General features: G+C 39.9%; 1 protein-coding gene across 1 annotated transcript in view; it reads right to left on the reverse strand.

The window, feature by feature from the left end:
• Window positions 1-1,274: 1,274 nt before the first annotated feature.
• LOC104156417 (utrophin-like) overlaps window positions 1,275-24,767 on the reverse strand; it is a gene marked incomplete at its 5' end in the record, with an annotated part of 48,598 nt that continues 25,105 nt past the window's right edge. The window contains 6 exons of the mRNA XM_009696329.1: window positions 1,275-1,415; window positions 5,048-5,159; window positions 7,682-7,848; window positions 10,212-10,369; window positions 12,362-12,447; window positions 20,952-21,153. Of these exons, the coding sequence (XP_009694631.1) occupies window positions 1,275-1,415; window positions 5,048-5,159; window positions 7,682-7,848; window positions 10,212-10,369; window positions 12,362-12,447; window positions 20,952-21,153 (866 nt within the window). The remainder of the gene's footprint in view (window positions 1,416-5,047; window positions 5,160-7,681; window positions 7,849-10,211; window positions 10,370-12,361; window positions 12,448-20,951; window positions 21,154-24,767) is intronic.

Here is a 24,767-nt window from a genome sequence, read left to right on the forward strand (position 1 = left end):
TGGAGTCCCCATCCCTGGAGGTGTTTAAAAGACGTGTAGATGTGGTGCTTAGGGACATGGTTTAGTGGTGGGGTTGGCCGTGCTAGGTTAACAGTTGGACTCAATGATCTTAAAGGTCTTTTCCATCCTAAATGATTCTATGATTCTGACACTTTAGTAACTATTTAGGATTTTTTATTTTCTTTCTTTTTTTATTTAAAGGAATGTATTACTGAGTTTTGCCACCTGCAGGGGAGAGAACCAACACCAACACTTTCCTCAGCATGATGCTGGCAATTTCTCTGTACATTTCCCACATGACTGGACCAAGAGAGCTTTATCCTGACCTGTGATTACAGTTTTGACATTCCAATTTCTGGCACCATTGGTAAGCTTTCATTCACATCAAAGCAACTTTGCTTTCCTGTGTTGGTGGCAGCTGAAGACTGCCCTGGTGAGTAACATTACAACGTTTGAATGTGTGTTGCTTCCTTAGAAGCCAGGCGATCAGTAATGCCAGTTTTCAGATTACCTCCTCCTATTTCTTAAACCGCTAATGAGCGGGTTTTGTTTGCATATTGTAAATAAAATGCACAGTCTCCCAGTCATGAAAACACGAGTGTGGACAATGGCACTGAGCTGTTGCATGCGAGCAGAACATACATGTGAAGCTTCACCTTCGCCATTGCTAGCTAAGCGGTGCAGTGTTCTGACGATACAGTAGTGTGGCAGACTCCAGGATGTCAAGGAGAGTCAATCCATGAAACTACTTCGAGCGCCATGTCAACACATCTTAATTTTGCTCTTTTAAGTGTCCTTTGCTGACAGCTACCAAGTAAATAAAGTGGAGTATTTCTGCCAGCACCATAAGTAATACTGTGGAGACACCGAGGGTGCGCTCCTTCATTATCACGTACATTTCTGAAGCGTGTAGGAACCTAATTAGCTCAGAGATTTCGAACTCCAGGGACTGTGACATGATCAAATAAGCAGTGCAGTTCCAAAAGCCCAGTCTCCCCAAAGTTATAAAAGTGTTCTAGAACAGCCATTCAGCCCCCTCCAACATTACCTGCTAGAGTCCATGGCTTTATGATAAAATGCTTACAAAAAAATCAAAGTATAAAATCTGTTACTTTTTCAAAAAGAGGCAAGATCTGCAAATAATTATTTTATATGAATATAAAATAATACAGCACAAGGCTCTAACAACTGCTGTTGATTATTTTTCAGGTTTCAATTTTTTGTTTTTGATGGAATAGGCCAGTGACCCCAGGAGCATTACTCTATAATCAGACTTACGTCTCTAGGTTGTCACCCTCCAATACTGTTTGCACAGGCAGGTAGCCAAGTCGGGGATGCTTTGCAAAATACTTCTTTGACCGGAATTTATTCTTCAGCACCTTCGTGAAGTCCCGTACATCTTCCCCAGATGTTGTCTTAAAAAGGTAAAAGACATTAAATTGAGCATTGCTAAACAGCTTTGAGATAATGGTGCTGCTCCTGTCCTGAAAAAGGATGCAAGGAAGAACTTCAAAATGTTACTGATGTTAAAATTGCCTTTTTAGTGTCCTGAAATATGGAACGATAGCAACGGCAGTGCATCTACAAATTCTCTTCTACTGGAAAAAACATTAAGGCTTCAAATTCCCAGCAATAAACACACTAGATTTACCAGTTACTTTATAAATTAGAGAAAAACTGAAACTGGTTCAAGTCCTAAGCTAAACTTTTATAAGCAGTCTTACAAAACACAAAACTTTAATTTTTCAGAAAGTAAAAAAAGGCAAATCAGTTTGCCAGATCCAAGGGGATACTCTTAGTCATTGAAAGCAATCTTGACAGTATGCTCATACACATGAAGCTTGTGCCTCTCCCCACAGACAGAAAAACCTTGTAATGGCTCTCCTGAAAAAAACTAGCCAACAGTAATGGCTTTGTTTAAAAAACAAAGCACTAACACAGCCCTCTATATTCACAAAGTCCCACAAAATACTCGCTGCCTCCCATTCTATACCTCCACTGGGAAGCTTTACCACGAGATGGGAGCAGTATGTGCTAAACCGCTCTCTGCTGCAACGGCCAAGTTCTTCATGAGCAGTTTCTCAAGTTACCAGATCTCTTCCTACAGGATTCTGCCACTCTCTCTGTCATTCCAGAGTCAAAAAACCCCAGAGGTGAAGTGACGGCCCTTGTACGGGCACTGTTCAAAGGCACGGGCAGAAGCAGGCCTGATAAGAACAATTAGTGCCTGAAGTAATAAACTCACAGACTGACTCAGTCGCCTCCTTACTACCGCAGGGCAAGCCTAGCACAAAAATTAGCCACAAGATTCTTCAGCTCTAAATTTACAAGTTACAATCAGCAACTCCCATTCCTCCCAGCAGCTTTTTCACTGGTCCCCACTGATGCAGCCCCTTCCAAACCTGACAAGTGCTTAGCCCCATCCCTCACCCCACGTGAAATTAACTGTGTTCTTTAGAACAGAATTAAATTTGATGCAAGTGCTTTTAAAAATCAATTTAACTGAAAATAATCACAGGAATAATGGCAGCACTGCTTTGGTAATACTATTCAGTTAACTTCAGCTACAAAAGCAGGGATACAAGCAAAACACGCAGGCATAAAATACAAGGTGAAAATGGCAATAAAGAGATCTGCAGGAAGAAACAATAGTATACAGTATGCCTTTAAAGTCTATGTGCTTACAGACTATACTGAGTACTCAAACAGAACGGTCCCCATCACATGTAGCAGTTACTATTAAGCATTTCTTCTTGCAACTGCAGTAAAGAAAAAGTGGCCATTCACCTCCTGCGTTAGCTGAAGATTTGCAACAGCCCAAGCTCTGTAGACAACTACGAGTTGTATTTCTGTACCCTTTGCTTTGGGAGAGAAGCCTGTTAACATAAAAGGATGGCAAAGTGGACGAATATCCACAGGGAAAACAGTGAAAGACTTTCCAGTTTTGTAAATCTTTTCCATTGCATACTGCAAAGAAGCCTAGAAGCAGATCAGGCAAACTCTGCTCTGATTTTATTCTCTGGTGTCAAAACATAAAAATACTTCCCTGTTCACCTATGCACTTTAATGTATGTAAAATATATGCAGTTGCAAACTCTGTAACGCAGATCAGACGAGCAATAAAAATTGCAGATAATCAAACTGATGTTGCTAAGAGTTTCTCACATGTGGCTTTACCAAGTAACAAAAAACTGAGCAAATTTGGGATTAAGAGGTGTTTGAACCCCTAAAATTTTAATGCAGGTAAATTCAGGGAGGGCTCACAGTCACTGCATCATCCAAACAAGGAACGTGCAGCAGCCCAACGGGCTGCTGGTTCTCACACCGCCGTAACCGCAGCAGATGGAACGCTGTCCCAAAGCCAAGGAATGGAAGTTTCAGTACCTACACACTGCAGAAATAAACGTCTACCAAGCTGCCAAACTTTTCCTCTGGTATATTCTTTATTTGGTACAACAGCCTGACACAGTTCCTTGGACAGACTAACATGACTGTGTACTGACTGAGGAGAATAAATACGAACCAGTGAAATGTGAGCAGATTTGGAAGAAAAATACATCTCAAACATGTTTGGATTGTTTGCGTTATGCTGGCTAAGGAGGCAAGTAAACAATCAGTATCACCATATTTTTAATGATGTCTAATAAAGGAAAGAAAACACTGTAGACCTCCAGATCCTGAGGGTTTCAACAGTGATGTGACTATAGGCAAAACTGGGCCTATGCCACACCACAAACCCAGTATAAAACAAAACCAGAAAATGACCTCTGAAAAGAGGAGGCAGAAAGAAAAAACCAGTGTCAGAATATAACAAGCATTAGAACTGGCTGAAAAACAACAAACCTGCTTCAAAAAATTTCATATAGCCTGGCGTGCCAATTTATCAATCTAATCCTAACATTAGGTTATAGAATTAATGAAAATAAATTAACCTAACTGATGGTTTCTTCTGATCATAATGAAGTGAAAACACTACTTAATAGAATTCGAATTCTGTTACAGGAGACACATTGGATGAAAAAGAGAGGGAAAACACAGGTAATAAGCCCAAATACTAGAGCAAAAGACAGTCAAATAACTCAATGATTTTTTGCTAACAAAAGAACCCACAGAACCTTGTAACACTATTGGAAAACAGCTCTATTTCATCAGCTCTAGTTACATTCTGGTCTGAAGTTGTTTTTCTGAACATACATACCTTTCACCACTGTTGTTTAAACTACATTCCAATTATCCTATTAATTTATTTGTGACTGAGTTAAAACTCTTAAGAATGAAAACAACTATCAGATAAAAATAAGTGAACACGGTATTTGTACAAAGGAATTTACCCACTCCTCCATTTAAGAAGGTCTCTTAGAAACTTCTGTTTGAAATTTCATTAGGAAAATATTGTGTTGTAAAACTAATTTTTGTCAGCTATTGCAGGCAAACCTCTCACACCATTTTTGGTTAGAAACTGTCAATTCTGTTTATTTTTTTCTCCAGCTACACACCAATTTTTAAATATCCCTGTAAACAATAATTACTCAGCGGAATGAAACACGACACATTTCCAACCATGTTTTCATGAAGCAAGCAAAATATTGGACCTGAAAGCAAAGATCCCACACCTTTAAAAACACGGATACTAAAGATACTAAATATTCTTTAGTATGGTATAGCAATAGTAAAGTGAGTCCCTTTCCTCTGACATGTTTGCGCCCTTGTAGTGTGTGTGTTTGTGCACGTGCAAGTATACAAGTACTGCAATTATATTTAATATTCCAGCTCTGTTTTTTACAAAACAAAAGTGAAGCTCAAGTTCTCTCAGAGGTGGATACTTCTACCCATTTCTACAGAATCCAAAAACCACCCACATAAAATCATCAGCACCAGCAAAGTCCCTGATGACTTCCGAAGAGAAAGGTAGGCAGACAGGCCCTACTAAACATACAAAAAAGAAATCCTGGCAGAACACCTCGGTGACAAAAGTCTATGAAAAAAATTCAGACCTCAAATAATGCAAAAACAATCCCTTAGGAACAGTCAGTAAATTGGTACTCACGGGTATACAATACTCCACCATTGGGTAATGCAATTTATGCCCCTTTGCTGTACGGCCAGAAAAGAAACAGCTCTGACAGACGTCGTAGTTGAAATGTTTTAAGCTCCGGTACCTATGGGGACATTAAACAGAGCGATTAGAGCTTCCTAAGTTCAGTTCTAATATTTACTTGTTATTACGCCTCACGAGGCAAATTATTCTCTGAGCTGCTGCCGTCTGCTTTTCAGCAGCGGCGACGCGAGGACACGATGAGTTTGTGGGGATTAGCTTAGGATGGCCCTTGAAGCGGGTGGGTGTGCGTGGGCAGGAGGTGGCACGGCCAAGGCTCCTCAGCTCCATGGCCCCGGGGCACTGGTGCCGCTGCAGCAGCTGCACGAGGCACAGGACACCCGCAGCCCCCTCTGTCCACTTCACACAACCGGCCGACACTACACAGCTCACCTCGTTGCCTATGTAAAAGAAATTCCGGCCTCCTATAGCCACATAGAGAGCCAACGTCCATCATCCGGTGCTTTGAAGCAGAAAACCTTACTGACGTCAGCTTCATTGATGGAGGACAAAGCGTTTGCAATTTTAAAGTTCAAACTGACTTAAAACTATATTGCTTTAGTTCCTCTTTTCTTCTCTCTGGTGTTCAGATGGTATCACAGAAAAACATTTACAAACCAGACTGGTTTACTTTTATATGTTTTTACATTTACCAGTTAGCTCAAATGTTTGTACATCATTTTGATGCTCAAAAATTCTAAACACGTTTCAGAAAATAAAACCTGAGAATTCATGAATTATAAAAAATAATATGAAATTAAGTTTAAAAATTACATTGATTTATTTAATTATTTTTTTTTTAAGAGCATGTGCAGGTATAAACAAGGTAACGGACTTACATAGTATCTCCTGTAATGTAGCCACCAGGATCACAATTCCATTTTATTTTTTTTATTGTTTGGGTTTTTTTTAAACTGAAGCTGACTAAAGCAACAAGTCAATTCCAGATTCTGCCCACTGTTTTTTACAGTATGGTTGTTCTGACTGGATGAAGTTGTATCATTTGTATGAAACTAAAATGAGCTAACTGAACCAAATTGAATAGCTACTGAATAGTTAAAGTTTAAATTAAATTGCTTCCTGAGAGCAGTTTTCAGTACCAATCCACATGTTTCCCCTGCTGAGTTTTATGTTTTGTTTTGCAAGAGAATATGTGTCTATAAATGTAAAGGTTCACTTTCAAGGATGCTGATGCAACTGTTTATAATCTTTACTCAGAGCCTGTGTATTAAATGGTCACATCTACCTTCTGCTTAGCTGCTAGATGCTTTTGTTGTTGCAGATCTCTAATTTCATTGTAGAAATTATTTAAAATGAGCCATTCTGTTGTCTTCCTTTCTCTTTATTTCTATCTCTATGCCCTCCTTCTCCACACAAAGTATTTCAGTACAGACAAGAGTCATCAGCCCCAACTTAGGCATCTAAAAGAGATGTGAGCTGGAGCTTTGTCACTCTATGCTCCCTCAAGCATTAATTAAGAAAAACAGGAAGATCTAGAGGAATTTCATCTCCTCTTAAAACAAGCAACAGAGTTTGATCAGATTAATTACTTTTTGAAGTACCTGCATATCTATAGTAAAAGAGGAGAGTTGCTAATTTAATCTTGTAAAGCTGACTAAAGGCAGTGCGCCTAAAGCTAGGTGAGCTGAATCTGACCTCGGGATTCATATTACTGTCGTCTTTTAAAACAACAGAAAGAAGGAGAAACAGAAAGCATGGGAAACAAAAATTACTCATCTGCCTAGGTACCTGAAGAAAAGTCTTAGAATCACTTATAAGACAGACAGCTTTATATCGTTCCTAAATAGTACACTCGACTTCATCACCGCAGCAGAGGAAAAAAGCCAGTTATGTTTAGCTCTAGTCCCTACTTTTATTTTTCTTTTTTGCGTCATTTTGTACCCTGGAGCAATCAATTCACAAATGCATGTTAATTGTAACAGTACTTGCTATGGGTATCAACTATCTCATGCCCCATGATGATAATTCATAGTAGAATCATACAATTTAGGAGGATAACATGGAGAATATCCCTGGTGTCATTTTTTCTTGTAGAATTCACAGCTTCCTTTGAACAGAGAGAAGTTAGATTCTGTTCAGTGCTTTAGACGGGAACTGTGCAAGTCTCATCACAGTAACCTATCAATGTTCGTGATGAGCAAGGAAAGACTGCTGTTGAAGGGGTGTTTAATCATAAGTTAGTTTCCCAAGCCTTCTGCAGGAGAGCAGCCAGCCCATATTTTTTCTTACTCATCAGCTCGTTTTGGTCTTGTGCTTACAGAACACATGGGGTGCATTCATACTTGGGGTGCACTTATACTTTATTTGCTACCTATTGTGCCAAACCCGCAGATGACAGCCTGCCCTGCACACCTGGCAGTGATGGGATCATCAGGTCTCTAACCACGGTACTGCGGGAGCCAGAAATGCACTGGCTCAGGCCTGACTGTGGCCTCATCATGGGTGGCAGGTCCCATCTTAAAGCAGGAAAGCGGTGGAAACACAAACAAATAATTGTACTTGTGGGAAGACTTGAAAGTGTGGATATTTTCAGAGAAGCCTTGCACCCAACTCCCCTCCTCTTACCTAAAGCCAACAATTGGACACTCTTTACAGATGTTGCACTTGGCCTGATGTTTTGCCGTTTCTGCAGCTGCCACGCGGTGTAGAACTGGTAGCCATACCATAGACTGTGGCTCTAAGCGCATCCAATCTATAAATTGCTTTACAGTTATTTCTGGCTTATTGTGGTTCTGTGGAGAGAAAAAACAACCCATATCCAATTTAAAAAAACCCAAACCAAAAAACAAACCAACACACACAAGCAGATTTTCCTTAGAATTAATAAAAAAAAAAAACAACCTGTGTCAATCTTTTCCATGCCAGGTTAATGTAAAACCAGTTACAGGATACAAGAAATAACCTCGATTAAAATGCAAATAAAGAAAACAAGTTAGTCAGTAAGAATACAGAAGACTAAACAGCTGTGGTAGAGTAGACAGATAGCAACAAAGATGGAGTACATAGTAGAGGAGCAATGGAGTTCATAGCAAAGCCGCCTTTGAACTGAAATGACTTGAGAAAGGCGGCAGCATGAAAGGGATGCATGTTCTGCAGTTCAGGCACACTAAGGACATGGTTGTCTTTCGAGTTAAAGTTGATGTCAGATCGCTAGAAGTCAGTAGCGCTTGCGTGTGTCTACTAATTGCCATGAGACTCATGCAATGTTTTTAATTGTATTTTGAGCCCATGGTATTCTTTCAAGTTAGCACATTAAACAAACACAGAAATAAACAAACAGGTAACTAAATAAATAATGAGAGAGAATTAAATCTGCCACTTATGGGCAATCACTGCAAGAATGCAGCAGAGCTGAAGTATTATAGCATGATTGTTTTAAGAAGCAAGCAAACATGCTTCCACGTTCTCTTTCAGTTGTAACCACCAGAGGAGCCTAGCTGTAAAGGTATTATATTCATCAACTTTGTCAGCAATAAGAACAGAGGTTGTCTCGCTCAGCTCACTGGAAGGAACAGAACACAACTTAAAATGAAAGTTATTTTTTAATGGTAACGCATGACGAGAAGCAACACTAGGCTTCTTAACTTTTCATAGTCCAAGTCGAGTTTTGCCAGTAAGAAGGAGCAGCATGAAAAAGGAAGAATAACGTGCTTTCCCCACCAGCAAAATACTTGTTTTCACTAGGCTGAGATAACTGTCGTGCAGCTGCACACTTTCTCTATGCTGTCGTATCAACCAGAGACTGAACTTGAGTTATTCATGTGAGGAATGCAAGCTCATCATCAGTACAGGCTATTTAAACACTACTTTGCTAGTACTGATAACGGAACAGCATGGGAGATGGGGCAGATCCTTGAGGGACACAAAGATCGTTCCTCTGTGACAGAAAAAGTCTGCCACTAACAAATGAATAATGTATTTCAGTATGTCTTGAACCACTCAAGGCCACTGATAGATATGTCAAGTATCATCCCTTATTGTCTGAAGCAGCAATGTTAAAACCTCAGGGGAAATTTTACATGGTTAATTGGTCAAACCAACTTCCATAAGTAGCTACCAAATTATTCATGATCTGGACAAACACTCTTCCATTTCCAATCATCTCAGAGTCCAGAAATGAACCTAATTGTTCTGAAAAAGCTAGCACACCTGAATTTTTCAAAGCACTGGATGAAAATGTAGAAATGTCTACGAAAGAATGGCAGAAGAAAAATGCTTTAAAAGTTCACTATAATATTTAATGTTTGATTCAATAAAACCAGAAATATTAAAGTCACTAGAGTTTTATATATGCCATAGTGAATTTTTAATCCATATACAATTTCTGACAATGCTCAAAGCAGCTACTTTCAAAGAAATAATAGACTGAAGCAGTATAGTTATCACTAGCAAACAGTCGGAGCCTTAGGCATCCTTGACAAAGTCTGAGTTAGGTTATGTTCCATTAGGACATCCTCTTTTTAATTCTCATCTTCTTTACAGACAGATGCTCCTTGCAGCTTCATTAACCCCCTGCATGTAGCGTGGAGCTGAACAGCAGGCTTTAAGACAGCTTTATTCCATGTTCTGATCCGCTGCATAAAGGCTCACGATATATAAATGACTATGCTTAAAGTTTCGTGCAGCTGCAAGCTCTTTTGTCAGTAAAATAATGCTAAATAATTTCCTGATGCAGAAGGTCAAAAATTACTATCAACATCATTCTCTTGTTCTGTTGAGATTGTGTCTTGTTCCAGCAGGGAAAAGCACGCTGTTCTCACAGTCTCAGGTTGCTTTGAACGATGCAAAGCAGGATAATTGGCTGCTGCAAAATTTTTTAACAGCTTTTAGAGCAGCCAATATTGTCAAAACCACAAAGATTTATATATTCTTTTTGCAAAACGTAATTTGTTTGATCCTCTCCTAAACAATAAACCATCTTTTACAGCTGCATTTTCACAGTAACTTCCCACATTTAGTTGCAGGGGCATATTCATTTCTGTTCAAAAACTCATGGATGTTTTTAAACGCCTCGCTTCTTTTTACACCATGTAAAAGTGAATCTTAAGACTTCAGAGAGAGTTTTTTTTTCACATGAAGGTCTTTGTTCTCTTACCTGTTGGAAGCAGCTGCGCACGCTGGGTTCAATGTTGCTGCCACCGAAGGCTGCCACTTCCCCAAGCTGCCGCGGGATCTGGATCGCGTCGTGAAGCAGCAGGCCCAGCTGCCTCTGGTCGCACATTTCTGTGGGGCCTGACACCTCCTTGAAGAGATCTGCAACACCGACAAGAGGCACCGGCTCATTTCATTTCCGTGTACACCTCTTTTTATTCAGTAATGCTGCCGCTCGAGCTTTACAACGTCTGTAATCCAGTCATGGTTACAGATGGCCACTGTCCCATTTACAATAGTTTACCCTCATCTAATCTTGATTACTTTGACCACAATTTCTCGATCCATAACTATACAAATGAGAAAAGTAAGGCCAAATGAATGAAAGTACATGGCTTCTTAGGGCATCTCATGATGAAACTGTACATGGCAGCTCCTGTTTTACCTAGGAGCAGCTTTTTGTTCTAATCCATCATTACCACATTGCTCCCCTAATATTTACTGATTTATATGTTATCACTAGGGAAGGATGCTTTCCATAGAGCACAGGAGCTCTCGATCCCCAGGTATAAGAAATCAGGAAAGGAAGGCAAGAGACTGGCATGGCTGAGTCGAGACCTGGTTGGAGACAGAAGCACGTTTGCTCTGAACTGAGACTACAAATTACCACGACTCACAGCTGGCCGTCTGAAATAGCTTAAAGCAAGAGCAGCAGCCAGCAAGACAACTCGGGCTTAACATTAATCACATTTGCTTCCCAGATAACCATGTCTGCTTCCATATCCTTTCCCTTTACTGATTCCCTTTTCCTAAGGCAGGTGTCAAGCCCTGCAGTATAAGTGGATGTTCTAGGACGACTGTAACAACAGAAAAAAATTGATCAAGCAAATTGTTCCAGATACAGACAGTGGGAAGAAAGATACTGCTTGTACCTACTTGAGAGTCACAGTAAAGCACTGAATTAATAGGTCTGTCTGCGGTACAGATAATATTTCTTAAGTGCTTTCTTAACACATTTCTTTGTGAATTGTTTTTTAATTGTTAAAACTTTCAGCTAAAATTTTTAACATGTTTCTGCCAACAATCCTTGCTTTATGAACTTTGTAGCTGTGTACATTAATATTTACTCACAAGATGAATCTCTCCTGAAAATACCTTAAACACTGAGTTAATCTCAGAAATATTTTTAAATTCTGTGGTTGGTACAAATTACAGAAGAAATGGAAGTGAATTCTTTGTGTTCATTCCAGCTGGGTTTTACATTCTCCTTTTGCACTCAGTGGCTGACATTTTGCTCAATGTTAATAACCAAGGTTATAAGACTACCTACAAACGCTTCTAAGGAAAGCAGCAATTGTTGCGGAGGTCCAATGGTACATGGCGAACACAGCCTCTATACATTTTACATGTGTTTCCGAAATGTGTCAAGGAACAAGGAGCAATTTTAAGATGATGTGCATAATATATAACCATCCATCACCTAGGATGCTCTTGTATAGCGCTTAATCTCTTGTTCTCTATTTATCAGGGGGTTTTACCACAAAGTTAATTTTTTTCTGCTCTTGCAATTACTTTTATGAAATATTTTTACACTACTCAGTATTTGTCAAGCTTGTGAGATTACTTAAATCATCATAATTTAAACTTTCATTGCATGATTCTGGCAGAAAGCACACATACTGGAAAACTATTTTCAGAGTTCAGATCATCTTTGTCATAGACCACAAAATACAATTGCTGGATTTTGATGTATTGCCTTGCTTTATCAGACATACCAATCTGTTGCAATCAACACTGACTTGCTTGATTTTCCCTAAACAAAACATACACACGCACAAAAGAGAACAGAATCAGTCAGATAAAATACTTGTCTAGCTTCCACACGGCTACATTCTCCTTTGCTTTTGGGGAGTGCAACACTGTGCGTTATAACGATGCATAATTGACATCAATACTCTCCAGTCAGGATATAAATCCTGCTTTCTCCATTGTCACTGATGATAATGAAAACAACATTTCTGTTTTACTTAGAAGAAAATTGTCTTGCTACAGGATTGGAAATGTTTTACTACAAATTTTGCTACAATGTGTGTTGTTATTCTACATGGCTTAATTACACAAAGTAAACATTTTATAAAATACATTCTTCCTTACATCTGTACTTCTCTTCCAGAAGGCCCGTAGAAAGAGACATCAAGCCAATTTTCAGGGACTGCACTCGAATTTTTCCAGTTCGGCCACTGAAATTATAAAGATAAGATGATTTAATACAGTTTAATTTTATTTAATTCCAACTCAAGCCTATTCAAAAATGCAAAGGTATTGGTGAGTTCTGTTTCAAATACACTTCAAATCTCAAAACAAATTAACACTACGAATCACATTAAGAATGCTTCCCTTACAAAAGCTCAGCTCACCTTCTAAGTGGTTTACATGTCAAAACAATTCGATTACTCCAAAAGGGAAGTCATTTAACTCTGTAAAGCTCTCAATGTGATTTAATAATGCGATATACACAGAAAAAAAAATACACAAGCACACAGCAGGAAAGCCTATTACTCAGTGTGGAACACAAGGACTGCAAAATAAAACCAAGTTTTCATTTGACAGTAATCCATTCATTTTTTTAATTTCATTTTTTTCCTTTTATGTTTAAAAAATGTGTACCAGGACATAAACAGCCAACCACACACAGTAATTAAATGACGTAGAGCTGCTGTTCTTTTTAAGCAATGTGACTTCAGGCTTATCTTGTGAGAAAAATAATGAATGCCCAAAAACCCAGAAAACACACGTCAAACCTTAAGCAACTTGAGAATGGGTAAGTGGGTATCAAAGCAAGTGATTTTAAACCTGCAAGACAACACTGTTGAAAAAAAATACTAAAGCAATAAACCCAGGGTACATGGAAAAGGACAATTTTAAAGTTCAAAAGATCAGTGCAGAAACTTATGCTTAAAAGATCTGATGATTTCTTCTTTCAAAGACTGGAAAACATGATGCAATTTGTCCAGATGAGACATAGCAAAAAGAAAAAAAGAGAATAGTAGTCAAACTGTATATATTATACACAAATCCCTGCATTTAAGGTTAACTGGGTCCTTCACCAGCAAATAAGATAATACTAAAATTAATATCACCCAAACATTACTTTGGTCCCTTCTGTCATGCAGAAGTGATGTATCCTTTAATTACTTCTGGAGTGGTTATTAGATATCTCTTTCTGTCCTATCCATTCAACATATGGTCTGCTGTCTGATTTATTTCACAAACGTTGTGCTGAATACAAAATTATTAATTTACTCCTGGGGTCTCCGTATATTAGCACCTTACAAGTAATAGTGCATTTGTCTTCACAACCATCACCTCATCTAGTGAGACTAGACAGCATTATCTTCTTCATTCCACAAGCTGGTACAGAGAAATTATTGCCAAATTAATCAAAAACATCCATTACTTTTACTGCCTCGTTTGAAAATCAGGACCCAATTTTCCAGAATGTTATAAAAGTGCCACCTATTTTACACACTCAAGCTTAGCTTCGAATTACCTCTTTCAATCACAGACACTACATCATTCTGGCATACCTTAACGTGTAAATGGTTCGTTTTGCAACCTTGGTAAAGTTCTTTCCCCATTCTTTCCTGTGTAGGGTTGTCTGTGTTTTAACTTTGTATTCAACAGAAAAACAAAGCTGAACATTCATTTGGGTTTGGTTTAACTCAGGACTGACTAGAGCATTTACTTATTAAAGGCAGAGAAACTTTGCAGCTAAAAGGTCAGGGCACATATGCGGAAGCTTCAGACTTCTCCAGATTTCAGCAGACTGCTGTAGGGACTGTGAAAAACTTCCTTCACACAAAAAGCATTTTCTCAACAAATTACAAAATGAATTACAAAGCCTGCAATATTACATTTTTCTAAAGAGCAGCCTATCTCCCCCTAGTTATTTTCTTGGAAACAAATACAGTAAAAAACCCCAAAACAACATAAATCAAAACCCCACCACACCAAAATCAAACAAAACCTCCCCCCCAAAACCTATAGACTTTGTAGCATTGTCGCTTCCAATTCAACGGTTGAAGTCTGCCCAGCTTAGAGAGTCACAAAACCACTGAGGGTGGGAGGGACCTCTGGAGATCGTCCAAGACCAATGCCCCTGCTCAGTCAGATAGAGCAGGTTTGCCTGGATCATATCCAGTCAGGTTTTGAATATCTTCAAGGATGGAGACTGCACAGCTGCTCTGGGCAACCTGTGCCACTGTTTGATCACCCTCACATTAACAAATAATATTTTTCTTGTATGTTTATGCAGAATTCCCTGTGTTTATGCCTACCGCCTCTTGTCCTGTCACTAGGCACCACCAAAAGAGCCTTGCTCCATCTTCTCTACTGCTCCCATCAGGTATTTATACACATTGATAAGATCCCCCTGAAACGTCTCTTCTCCGGGTTGAAAAGTCCCAGCTCTCTGAGCCTCTCCTGACACATCAGATACTCCAAGTTCTTAATCATCTTCATGGTACTTCACTGGACTCACTCCAGTTTGTCCATATCTCTTTTGTCCTGGGGAGCCCAGAACTGGACCCAGCGCTCCAGACGTGTCTCACCAGTGCCAAGCAGAGGGGAAGGATCACCTCCCTCGACTTGTTGGGAAGGCTTTTCCTAATGCAACCCAGGAGACTGTTGGCCTGCTTCCTCACAAGCTATGTTGCTGGCTCACGGTCAACCTGGTATCTAGCAGGACCCCCAGGGCCTTTCCTGCAAATCTGCTTTCCAGCCAGTCATCCTCCAGTCTGTAGTGGTGTATGGGGTTATTCCTCCTTAGGGAGAGGACTCGACATTTCCCTTCACTGAACTTCATGAGATTCCTGTTGTCGCCTTTCTCCAGCCTGTCAAGGTGCCTCTGAATGGCAGCACAACCATCCAATTGTGCTATGTGCACAAACGTCTGAAAATCAGGGCCTTACGGTGGGAAGGTTCAGGAAACTTTATAATGCTTGAATTCATACAAAATTTATGGGTCAAGTATTTAGAATTAAGTGCCAGCACACTATTCAGATTCACTACAGCAATACAAGCATGCTTGTCATTACAAAAATCAATTGATATGAGCACTTTGAGCAGCTCAGATATTTTTTGCTCCGATCCTGATGAAGGGAAGTCTGAACCGTTATACCTCTATTAACTGCTTTAGAACAAAGTTGTCCTTTCTCCATCAATACAAGAGTGAAAGGCAGCATAAAAATGGCACATTATTGACTTCTGACCTATCTTCAAGTGAAAAATGGCAAAAGCATTACAGCTGCTTGTCAGAAGTGCCCGTCTTGTTCACTGAAGTCCATTTGTTCCTCTGGATATATCTGAGCCCTCTTTCCCAAGGCAATACAAAGTCTTAACGATTCATTGCCCTTATAGTACGATGCTGACATTCTTCTCCTTCCCTAAATGAGCTGGAATTTTACTGTTTTAATGGGGAAGGGGAGAGGAAAGAGAGGTGAGGGGAAGGAGGAAATAAAGAAATCCTTAGTTTTGTAGGTGATTCCGCTGTCTCTACGTACGGACCAGGCCGACTCTGGCCTATATGCCTCAGGTATGATCCTCCCGTTGCACCTTCATCCACTGCCAGTCAGGAGGTGGCACAGAAGCCAGAAGTAATTCAACTTTTACATCTGCCAAAATAGGCGTTAAAAAAAAGGTACACATCATTTCCAGGCACGGTAGGAGAATGCGTTGAAAGCATATACTACAGAGAGGACTAGTTTAGTAGGGAATCAGGTAACTAGATCATTTGGTCAAGGGCATGGGAGAGTACCACATTGCACGGGTAGAGAGGCTGAATTGGGATTGGAGCACATACAATTTTGTGGCATACTTTGGATTCTCCATCCAAGCAGAGAGCAACCATTCAGCTGTTTCAGAGATCCAGCACAGCTGCAGAGAATACCAAAAAGCTACTTTATATATAAAAACTGATGACTGTCACTGCTGTATAATAACATAAGGAAATTATATTAAAAAAAAAGGGTAAGCTAGAAATGGCTGTAATATCAGAAGAGAAGGCAGAAACTTTTATCCTATATCTCACTAGAGGAGATACTGGAACTAAAGGATGCAGAAGAGGAGCCAGGGGAACAACTGAACTCCAAACCAGTGAAACAACCACGATCCCAACCTCACTACATCAGGCACAAGCTGTGGGTAGCACTTGGGAATCACAGAACACAGTTTAGCACTACTCGGCCACAGGAACAGCTCGGCTGCAAAACATCGTGCTAAATCCTAAACCTAACATTTCTTTCTGCTCAAACACTTTGGAAATTCAATGGCAGATATTAAGGCAGGGTTAAAATTATCTGAAGGTATGTCTTTCCAGGAAAATGAGTTTAGCAAACTTAAAAAAACCTTTCCATAATCATGCAACCGTCATATGCAAACTTTATTCCTTTCTCCAAGTAACATCCTAACAGAGAGTTAGGACCCCTAAGTTCTTTGACAGGCAAACACAGTCTACACTATAGTCAAAACAGAGGCCTGCAACACCTATAAATTATAAATGTACTAAGCGTGATATAATTAATACTAGATTGTTGAATATAAGCTACAAAACTATTGTTTACCAACAGTGGTATGCAAGTATTCTGTAGCATTATGATGGCATAGCCAGACATAACATATAAGCATTTTACCTAAGTATGTGAATGCCAAAGGGGCAAACAGTGATGGGCACAGCTGGACCCAGGAGTTAGCCAGACAACAAGAAGCTGCCAGACAGAGGACACGATTAAGTACAAGAGACTGCAAACAGGAATACACAATAAGCATCACTGTCAAATCAACAGAAAACAAGCAATATCAAGTCCATAGGAACCCCATGTCCCTCGGGGATGGGGGGCAATAGCATCAAAGCATCAGGCACTAGCAAGGAAAACTGGAGAAGAAAGAAGATGAGCCCACTTCAGTTCAGACTTCTCCTGTCAAAGAGCTCTCAAGCCTGGTCAGCACTGACACTGCGACTCAGGACTACCAAGGACCGCAGCTATCGGTTATCTCCATAACCCAGCCACAGAAGGCAGCCCATTAGATCTCTGAAGGTCCCCACAGATGCCTCTCCTTGATCAACCACAGAGAGGTCAGACAAAGGAGCTCATTTTCCTGCCCTATAGAGGGCCATGTCCTTCCTAGAGCACTTCTTACTACTATCACAGCCTGCTAAGCTGCTCCCAGGAGTCCTCCAGGAATCCAGACAGCTATCATCAGCACCGGGAATGCATCCGGAATGCATGCAGAAAACGTCCATCAGCTACCGTCAAAACCAGGGCATAAAGTTAAGGCTGACTGAGCAGGTCTCTCATCTTTCTCCTTCCTCAGAAGTTCAGATTTCACTGAAATTTAACAGGCTGGTAAGGCCTAGGATATTAACTCAGCCTGGTGTTAGAATTCGCCAGGTATATGAGTGCTACAATAAATACCAAAGTTGTAACTTTTCAGGGGAAGACTGGGCCATAGGGAATGATCATGAAAGACAACATTGACCAAGTGGAAAATGTTAGCAGAAGTGCCATACCACAGATACCCTTCCTAGACTAATGCACCAAAGAAATTCAATTCAAAAGAGGGCATTATCAAAAGTATTCTATCATCAAAAAAAAAAAACCCCAAAAATTTAAAAGTTGAAATACAAGTCAGGTAAACATTGCAAGACATTAAAAACAGTGCACGTAAAAGTTTCTTTATGGGTAATTCTGACTGAAATAATGAGTCATCGCCCACAATGAGTACATGTATTCTATATTATGTATGACAGAATTTAAAATATCTGAAACAACTCATTTCAAGGGGTGTTAAGCTATTCCATTAGTACTGAAAGTTATTAGTCCATTTCGTATAAATGACGCTTGGAGATCTGAGCAAATTTGACAGCATACAGTCCAGAACAATAACCACCGGCTATTGCTTTTGGATGATTTAAACACAGGCCTGGCCAAATGATTTCATAGAGCAAACAATTTCCTTCACATCTCTCCTTGAAAAATGCAATGCATTTATTTTTAATTTTATTAAAAAAAATAATCTCTGGACTAACCAAAAGAAGGAACTTTAAGTTTGGAAAATGTTTATAGGGCAGATGTTGCTGCCTGGAACAACCTTTGAGTCCTTGAAGAAGTAAAAGTCACTGAGTAAATTTAATGTTTCTCTCCTCTACTCAGCTTGAAGAATGAATCATTCCTGATGTGTCAGAAAATACCAGAACACAACAGACTTTTTCTAAAAATAAATTGGCTCTTTCTAAGGGCCAAAGACATCTGTAGATAAGTCTGAAGAACTATGCAGTTTGCCATCAATCTGTGAATCAGTAATTAAATCTCAGGTTAATAGCATGCGACTAACAGATGCTTTCTGTAGGCAGTTTAACGGCTTGAAATGTTGTATATGTATAACACCAATGCAATAAACAATGGAAATGCCAAGACACAAATTAGCTCTTTCCTAAAGGCCAATTTAAAAAACAAAACCCAAAAAACAGCCTGTTCTTTCAGCATTTTTTTTTTTCCTGGAGAGGATTTGAAACAGGAGCAAGGAAACACACTGTAAAAGGTAATTTTATCTCAGAAAACCTTCATTTTTCAACGTTTGACTGAAGATTAAAGTCTTTCATCAGCTTGAAGAACTATCTACGCTAAAGCTTTCAACATAATAATCCAGGGGAAAGGGGAGCAACAGGAAATGTTACCGAAAGCAAGGTTTGTTGCTTACTATGTGCATTTTAAATATGGACAGATTAAACAACTGACTTCTAACTGAAGTTAGGAAGCAAAGGTAAGCTGAAAAAAATATAATGGATTTGTGATCAATCTGATAAAAAAAAACCCCAACCAGAAACTACAAAAAATTCTCTGACATTATTAAGTCTCTTATTCTAAACAGCCAATAACATTTAAGTCAAGCAACCCACTTGATCTACTGCTCTGTTTGCAAGTGGTATGTTTATTCACCCACAACACAGAGCTCTGCAAAATAAAAATAATTGCAGGAAGAAGTCCCAGTCATTATTTGATGGGCTCTCCAATTTTCCAGCAGTAATGAAGAGGAGTTCAACTAACAGAAATGTCACAACATTAAACAGCAATATTCGAATGCCAAAGCATAATAGGTAGTCAGCACATAAATGATAAAAGGTCGTATGTACTCTCTTCCCTACCGCAATAGTTTAAATAAAATAAAATATCCACAAAGTATAGGAGTACTGGCGTGTAATCCTCTGTGGGGGAAAAAGGCAAAAAGCTATGAGCTGTTAGAACTTGGCACTGATTGAGTGAGCGAACATAGTGAAGATAATGCATACATCAACAGCTAACAGCTCTTTTGCAAAGCCAGCTATAAGAATTTCTATCATTATTCAAGAACTATTTTTGCTCTTTCCATCTTCAAATGGGGAGAAAGGAAAGAAATTTGGTAACTAACCTCATGCAACTTAGAAATGCTGATTTGTAACTCTGTGTATAACTGACCTAAAGCCTACATTCAGTTAGACACACTGAAGCGACCACCCCATATATTGCACTAGAGTGTCTTTGCTCAGCTCCAGAAGAGTCCTGAAATGCCTTTGCTCAAGCTACGTAGAAAGATACATCATAGGGAACGGAGGAGCTGATGGAAACCAAGCCTTTTCCCAGTTTTTACTACAGAAGGGAGATGAGAATATTAAACACCACTGAGAAAAATGAACAAACCCATGACTCAAAATCACAACGAAATAAAAACATGCTGAGTGTAGGTCATGCAGGCTCTGTCAGCCCTGGTGTGGGGCAGGGCAGAGAGGTAAGAGTTTGACATTCGGCAGAAGCAAGAAGTGTCTGGGAGCTCAGAAAGGACTGGCCAAACCCACAAAGGGCTGCGGGAGTGGACATTTTCATGTCCTCTGAGGCTCAGGGCTCTCTCTGGAAATAGTGACGTGCATTTAAATAAACCCACAAGTTCTTACTGTAAGCATCCTGAAACATTCTTGAGGCAAACTCACAATCCACCGGGGAAATACAGCTTTGCTGCCAGGAGCAGGGCAGGTGGGTCACACTGCACCAGCACCCAGCACTGGCACAAGGCAGGACCTGGGCCAGGACCAGGGCACGGCTGACCCTCCAGAATCAGACAGGCTTTAGTGCTGAGATCAGAACAACCAGCACTTGACAGAGGATTCAGGACAGGGAGCTCAGCCAGGATTATGGCATGTAAGTAACTAAGTGTAAAATAAATAACAAAGGCATCCCCACCTGTGGCAGAAATGGGATCTGGTACAAATGGCAAACAATCCTGGCAATTTGGAACATTTACAGTAGGAACACTGCTAAAGCGGCGTATCCATTTCTCTACTCACATACACATTTCTTGAAATCCTTTCACTGTTTCTTTGGCAGTAGTATAAAAGCAATTAGTTCAGCATATCTAAGCAGGACAGCATAAGAAACACCTCATCGCAAGCAACTGCACTTTTATTACTGAGTCAAAAATATCAAAAGATACAACTTTTTGTTGAAGAACTTCTTAAGGCTTTATCATTATTCTATTATCATGGACACTTCCTCAAGAAAGTAACTCAGAAAAAATACACAACATTCCTGTAAATCTAGCATTTTTGATAAGTCACATGTACAAAAATTAGGAATTCTGTCTCCCTGGTTTATGCTTTGTTAATACTACGTTAAATTCCTGTAATACACACTGTGAATAAAGACTTGTTACTTACCTATCATATACATTGAGTAGCCAGTTAAGACACATGTCTACACAGAGAGGAACATTCACCATATCTTTGTGTTTCTCTTCAAGTCCGCTGTAGATGGTGGTGAGACAGCTGATCACATCCTGGACACCGATCAGCTGGTCATTTTGACTCAACTTGTGCTGTTTGAAAACTTCACTGGTTGTGTTCAGGTCCAATAGGTCCACTAACACCAGGCGATTTAAAAAAATAAAAAAGAAAGGAAAAAAAAGGTGTGAATATAGATGCCCGAGCATAGCAGTCACAATACTTGTTCATGTGCATACTGTAGCAAACACTGCAGACAACTAGCCAAGAAGTAGCTTTCATTTAGTAACGTTATAGTGAAAAACTGTTTTCTGTGAGAAGTCAACAGCATTTTGGTACTACATATTTAAAAAACCAGAATCAAGACCAGCACCATAATGACACTGCACAGCTCAGAACAACACGTAAAACGCCGCTGAAGTAGTTCAGATGTACGCACACTGCGAGTCCACTCAGTTTAGAGGACTCTTCACATTTACAATAAGGCAGAATCCTATTAAATCCTATCACTTTTGATTAAATGTAAAGCAAAGCACATTCTCAGATTACAATATTCTCTTAAATGCAGTATGAATGTACTGAGGCCTGATTAACTGAACAGCAGTTGCTAAATTAGGGCTTAAAAGAAAGAAGGGAGAGGGACACAGTGAAATTATTTATTGTAGTTTTCCAGAACACTAAATGTTATGCTTTCAAGAAAAATATTTTGATCTCCTTTGTTACAAGATTCTTTCTATAAGCAGTTAGTGATTGTATGGATATCCTACAGGTAAAAAGGGTTTTGCTCCCAAAACCCACACAAATGCGATTGTTAAAATCTGTGTTTTCCATGGTGAAAATAAAAAGCTGTCAATGAGCGTTTCTAATTTCTTTTGTAAAACAAAGTGAAAAAGAGAAATCTTATTTTGGTATAAAAGAAGGAAGAATAATGTAAGTCAAAAGGTGGTATAATCCTCAGTGACTTTTTTTTTTTACAGAGGCAAGGGCTTTAGCAAAGAAACCCCAGTTGCAATATATTAGTATGCTTGCTACAGTGTATACAACATGAGGTTGAAGTATATTCCCAGTTCATACAGAGCTGTTTCTGGAGAGCCAGTAACACATTTACACTGTAAGTGTCATCTCTCAAAGGAAATGAAACACGCTAATCTCAGATGTGGTGTAAATTGCTCCGCACCAATAAAGTTAAATAAGGACCCCAGCAGAGCAGTCTGTCCAAACCCAGTAAGTTTGGCTGGAAAATAAGTACAGCAGGAAAAAGCAGGAGCAAGACAACACTAACCACTGTGAGCAATTCTGCCAAGAACTCGGTGACCATCTACCAAAAGATCAGGCTATGGGCCAAAAGAAGGTTACATCCCAATCTGCTTCCCCCAATCTACCCTTCCTTACATCACCGTACAATGAGAAACAGAACCTCACAGCCCTTGCTTTGCTTCTCCCTCACTATTCTAACTTTACAGCATAGACTTGCAGGAGCTTTACATTTATTTGCTTGCTTTTGTTCTTTTTTTTTTTTTTTTTTTAAAGCCCATCTCTTAGGCTTGCAAACAAATGCCAGCCACGTATTTACCAAACCGGCAGACTGCTAATTGCAGCAAAACACCTTGCCACTAGTTTGACTTGAGATAGCCAAAGTATTTGGCAGTACACTGGAGCATAATCTTCTACAGTAGCTGGAAAATATGTAATACCCTGGAAATGGCTCACATGCATATTTAAAAACAAAACAAAATCAAACTCCTCCCATGTCACAATACAACACAGACTATTTTTTGGAGGGATGGAGGGAGGGGAGCGAAGCCAAGTGCAAAACTGTAACATGCTATCCAATCACCTAAATATTGCACTCAGGAGAGATGGCCACTTTTCATGCTTTTCTTTCATGACCTACAGGGGGGAAAAAAACCCCCAAACTCAAAATGACTGCAATCAGTATGCTGTTTTGTTTTTTGGGTTTTTGTTTGTTTTTTTTTTCCCTCCTAAACTGTTTCTGTAAGGTACTTAAAGGTTGGCTAAAAGCAGGTAAGCAGCTTCCTTAAACAGACTGACAGCACCCAAAAAGCCATTGAAAACTTGGAATGCTTTGAAATGCCAGAAAGTTGCAGCCTTTGGCCTTGGCTTAACGTAATCATCCTTGCACTGAAAATGGCAACTCAACAGACACTGGAGTAAGCCTGCTACCTGCACGTCTCGCTCAGCTGGCATTAAGATCTCATATTCACGTTTCTGCCAAAGAATTCTAGAGGGAAGCGGGAGAGGTACGTAAAAGAAAACTCTGCTGCTGTACTAATGCAAATTAAGCAAAACTTACACGTGTGGATGGCACTATTTGTGGAGAATAACCAGAGGAAATTACTTCCAGCCCTGCTTGCTTCAGCACTCAGCTGGCTGAACGACCCCTAGGTACAGGCAGCTCTCCTCTCATGGTAAGGTCGAGCAGTGCCACTGGATTGGGCTGATGTAAACAGGAATTATTTTCTCATTACATTTCCATTTCTGAAAGTTTTTAAATAAACTGTGTTTATGCAGATGGGGGAAAGCTAACCTGAGACTCGCCTGCCATTGCTGGCCTGAAGCCTCCCGTACACAGCTTTTAGTGCATTTTTGCAGTACCATTCTGCATCTGCTCAAATGTGCTGAACGACCAACCCTGCTGTGAACCAACAAATGGACACAAGGGTCATTTCTCTCCTTTCTGCAGCGAGGAGACCTTCCCAAAGGAAAACTATAAACAGAAACCATGTCATTCAGCATGGTTCAAGCAGATGTGAGTGACTGACTCAGGAGCAAGTAATGACATGCAGCTGCTAATGGCATATCTGATGCTGCTGTAACCCCACAGAAAATAGGCAGGCATTGCTATGGAGCTTTTATATTACAAAGACCTTGGGAATGATAGCAGTTCCTGCAAAAGACTCTCACTTTTAGTCCGGTGTGCCTTAACGTTCCTTCCTTAGCTTTGTGTGGCTGACATTCCTATTAGCATTCTTAAATTTTACATCACTTAGAGGAGCTCAGAGACAGAATTCTGAATATACATGGTGGTTTTGTTCCCTTTTTCCCTTCCAGTACTACACTTCGGTATCTGGGGCAATATTATTTCTTGAAAACAAGCTAAAGTATACTGCACAAGAATAAAATATAGTCAGGGCCTGGTGCTGCATAGCTGCCGAGTACAACTGCAACACAGGATACTCTCTCTGGCCCCATTCTTCTTCTGCTACAGTGGGAAAGTGCTCTCAGTACATCTGCCCTGCATAATTTGAGACAGAGAAGCTAAGAATTTGTTCTACCTGCAACCTTTCTCAGCTTCCTGCAAAATAAATAGACGTAGGTATATACACGCGTATTAGTCTCTGCAGGAATCTACCTTTCAAGAAACAGAACAGGATGAAACACAACTCTACTTTCCTGCTTCTAAAGGAGGGCGGGGGGAGTGGGAGGGAATAACTTCCCTAGAACCACGGGGTTTTGACACTTAATGAAACCAAAGACTCAGAAGAGAGATTTGGCATCAGCAAGTTTTCCAAAGTACAATTCTCCAATCACACACTCCTGAACCTGCCTGTATAGCACTAACACCGCATTACCAGTCCTCAACGCGACGTCAAAATTTGTCAGGTACAAGTGGGACTGTGCCTCCTGCTCCAGTTCTGCCTTGGAGTCCTCACCAGAAAGGCCTCTGCAGTTGTACACACACTGCAGCTGTGACACCAGTTGGTCACGTTTTACAGTTCACAATTACCTCAT

This window comes from Cariama cristata, unplaced genomic scaffold (genome assembly GCF_000690535.1).
Source record: "Cariama cristata isolate BGI_N322 unplaced genomic scaffold, ASM69053v1 scaffold653, whole genome shotgun sequence".
NCBI classification, from domain to species: domain Eukaryota; kingdom Metazoa; phylum Chordata; class Aves; order Cariamiformes; family Cariamidae; genus Cariama; species Cariama cristata.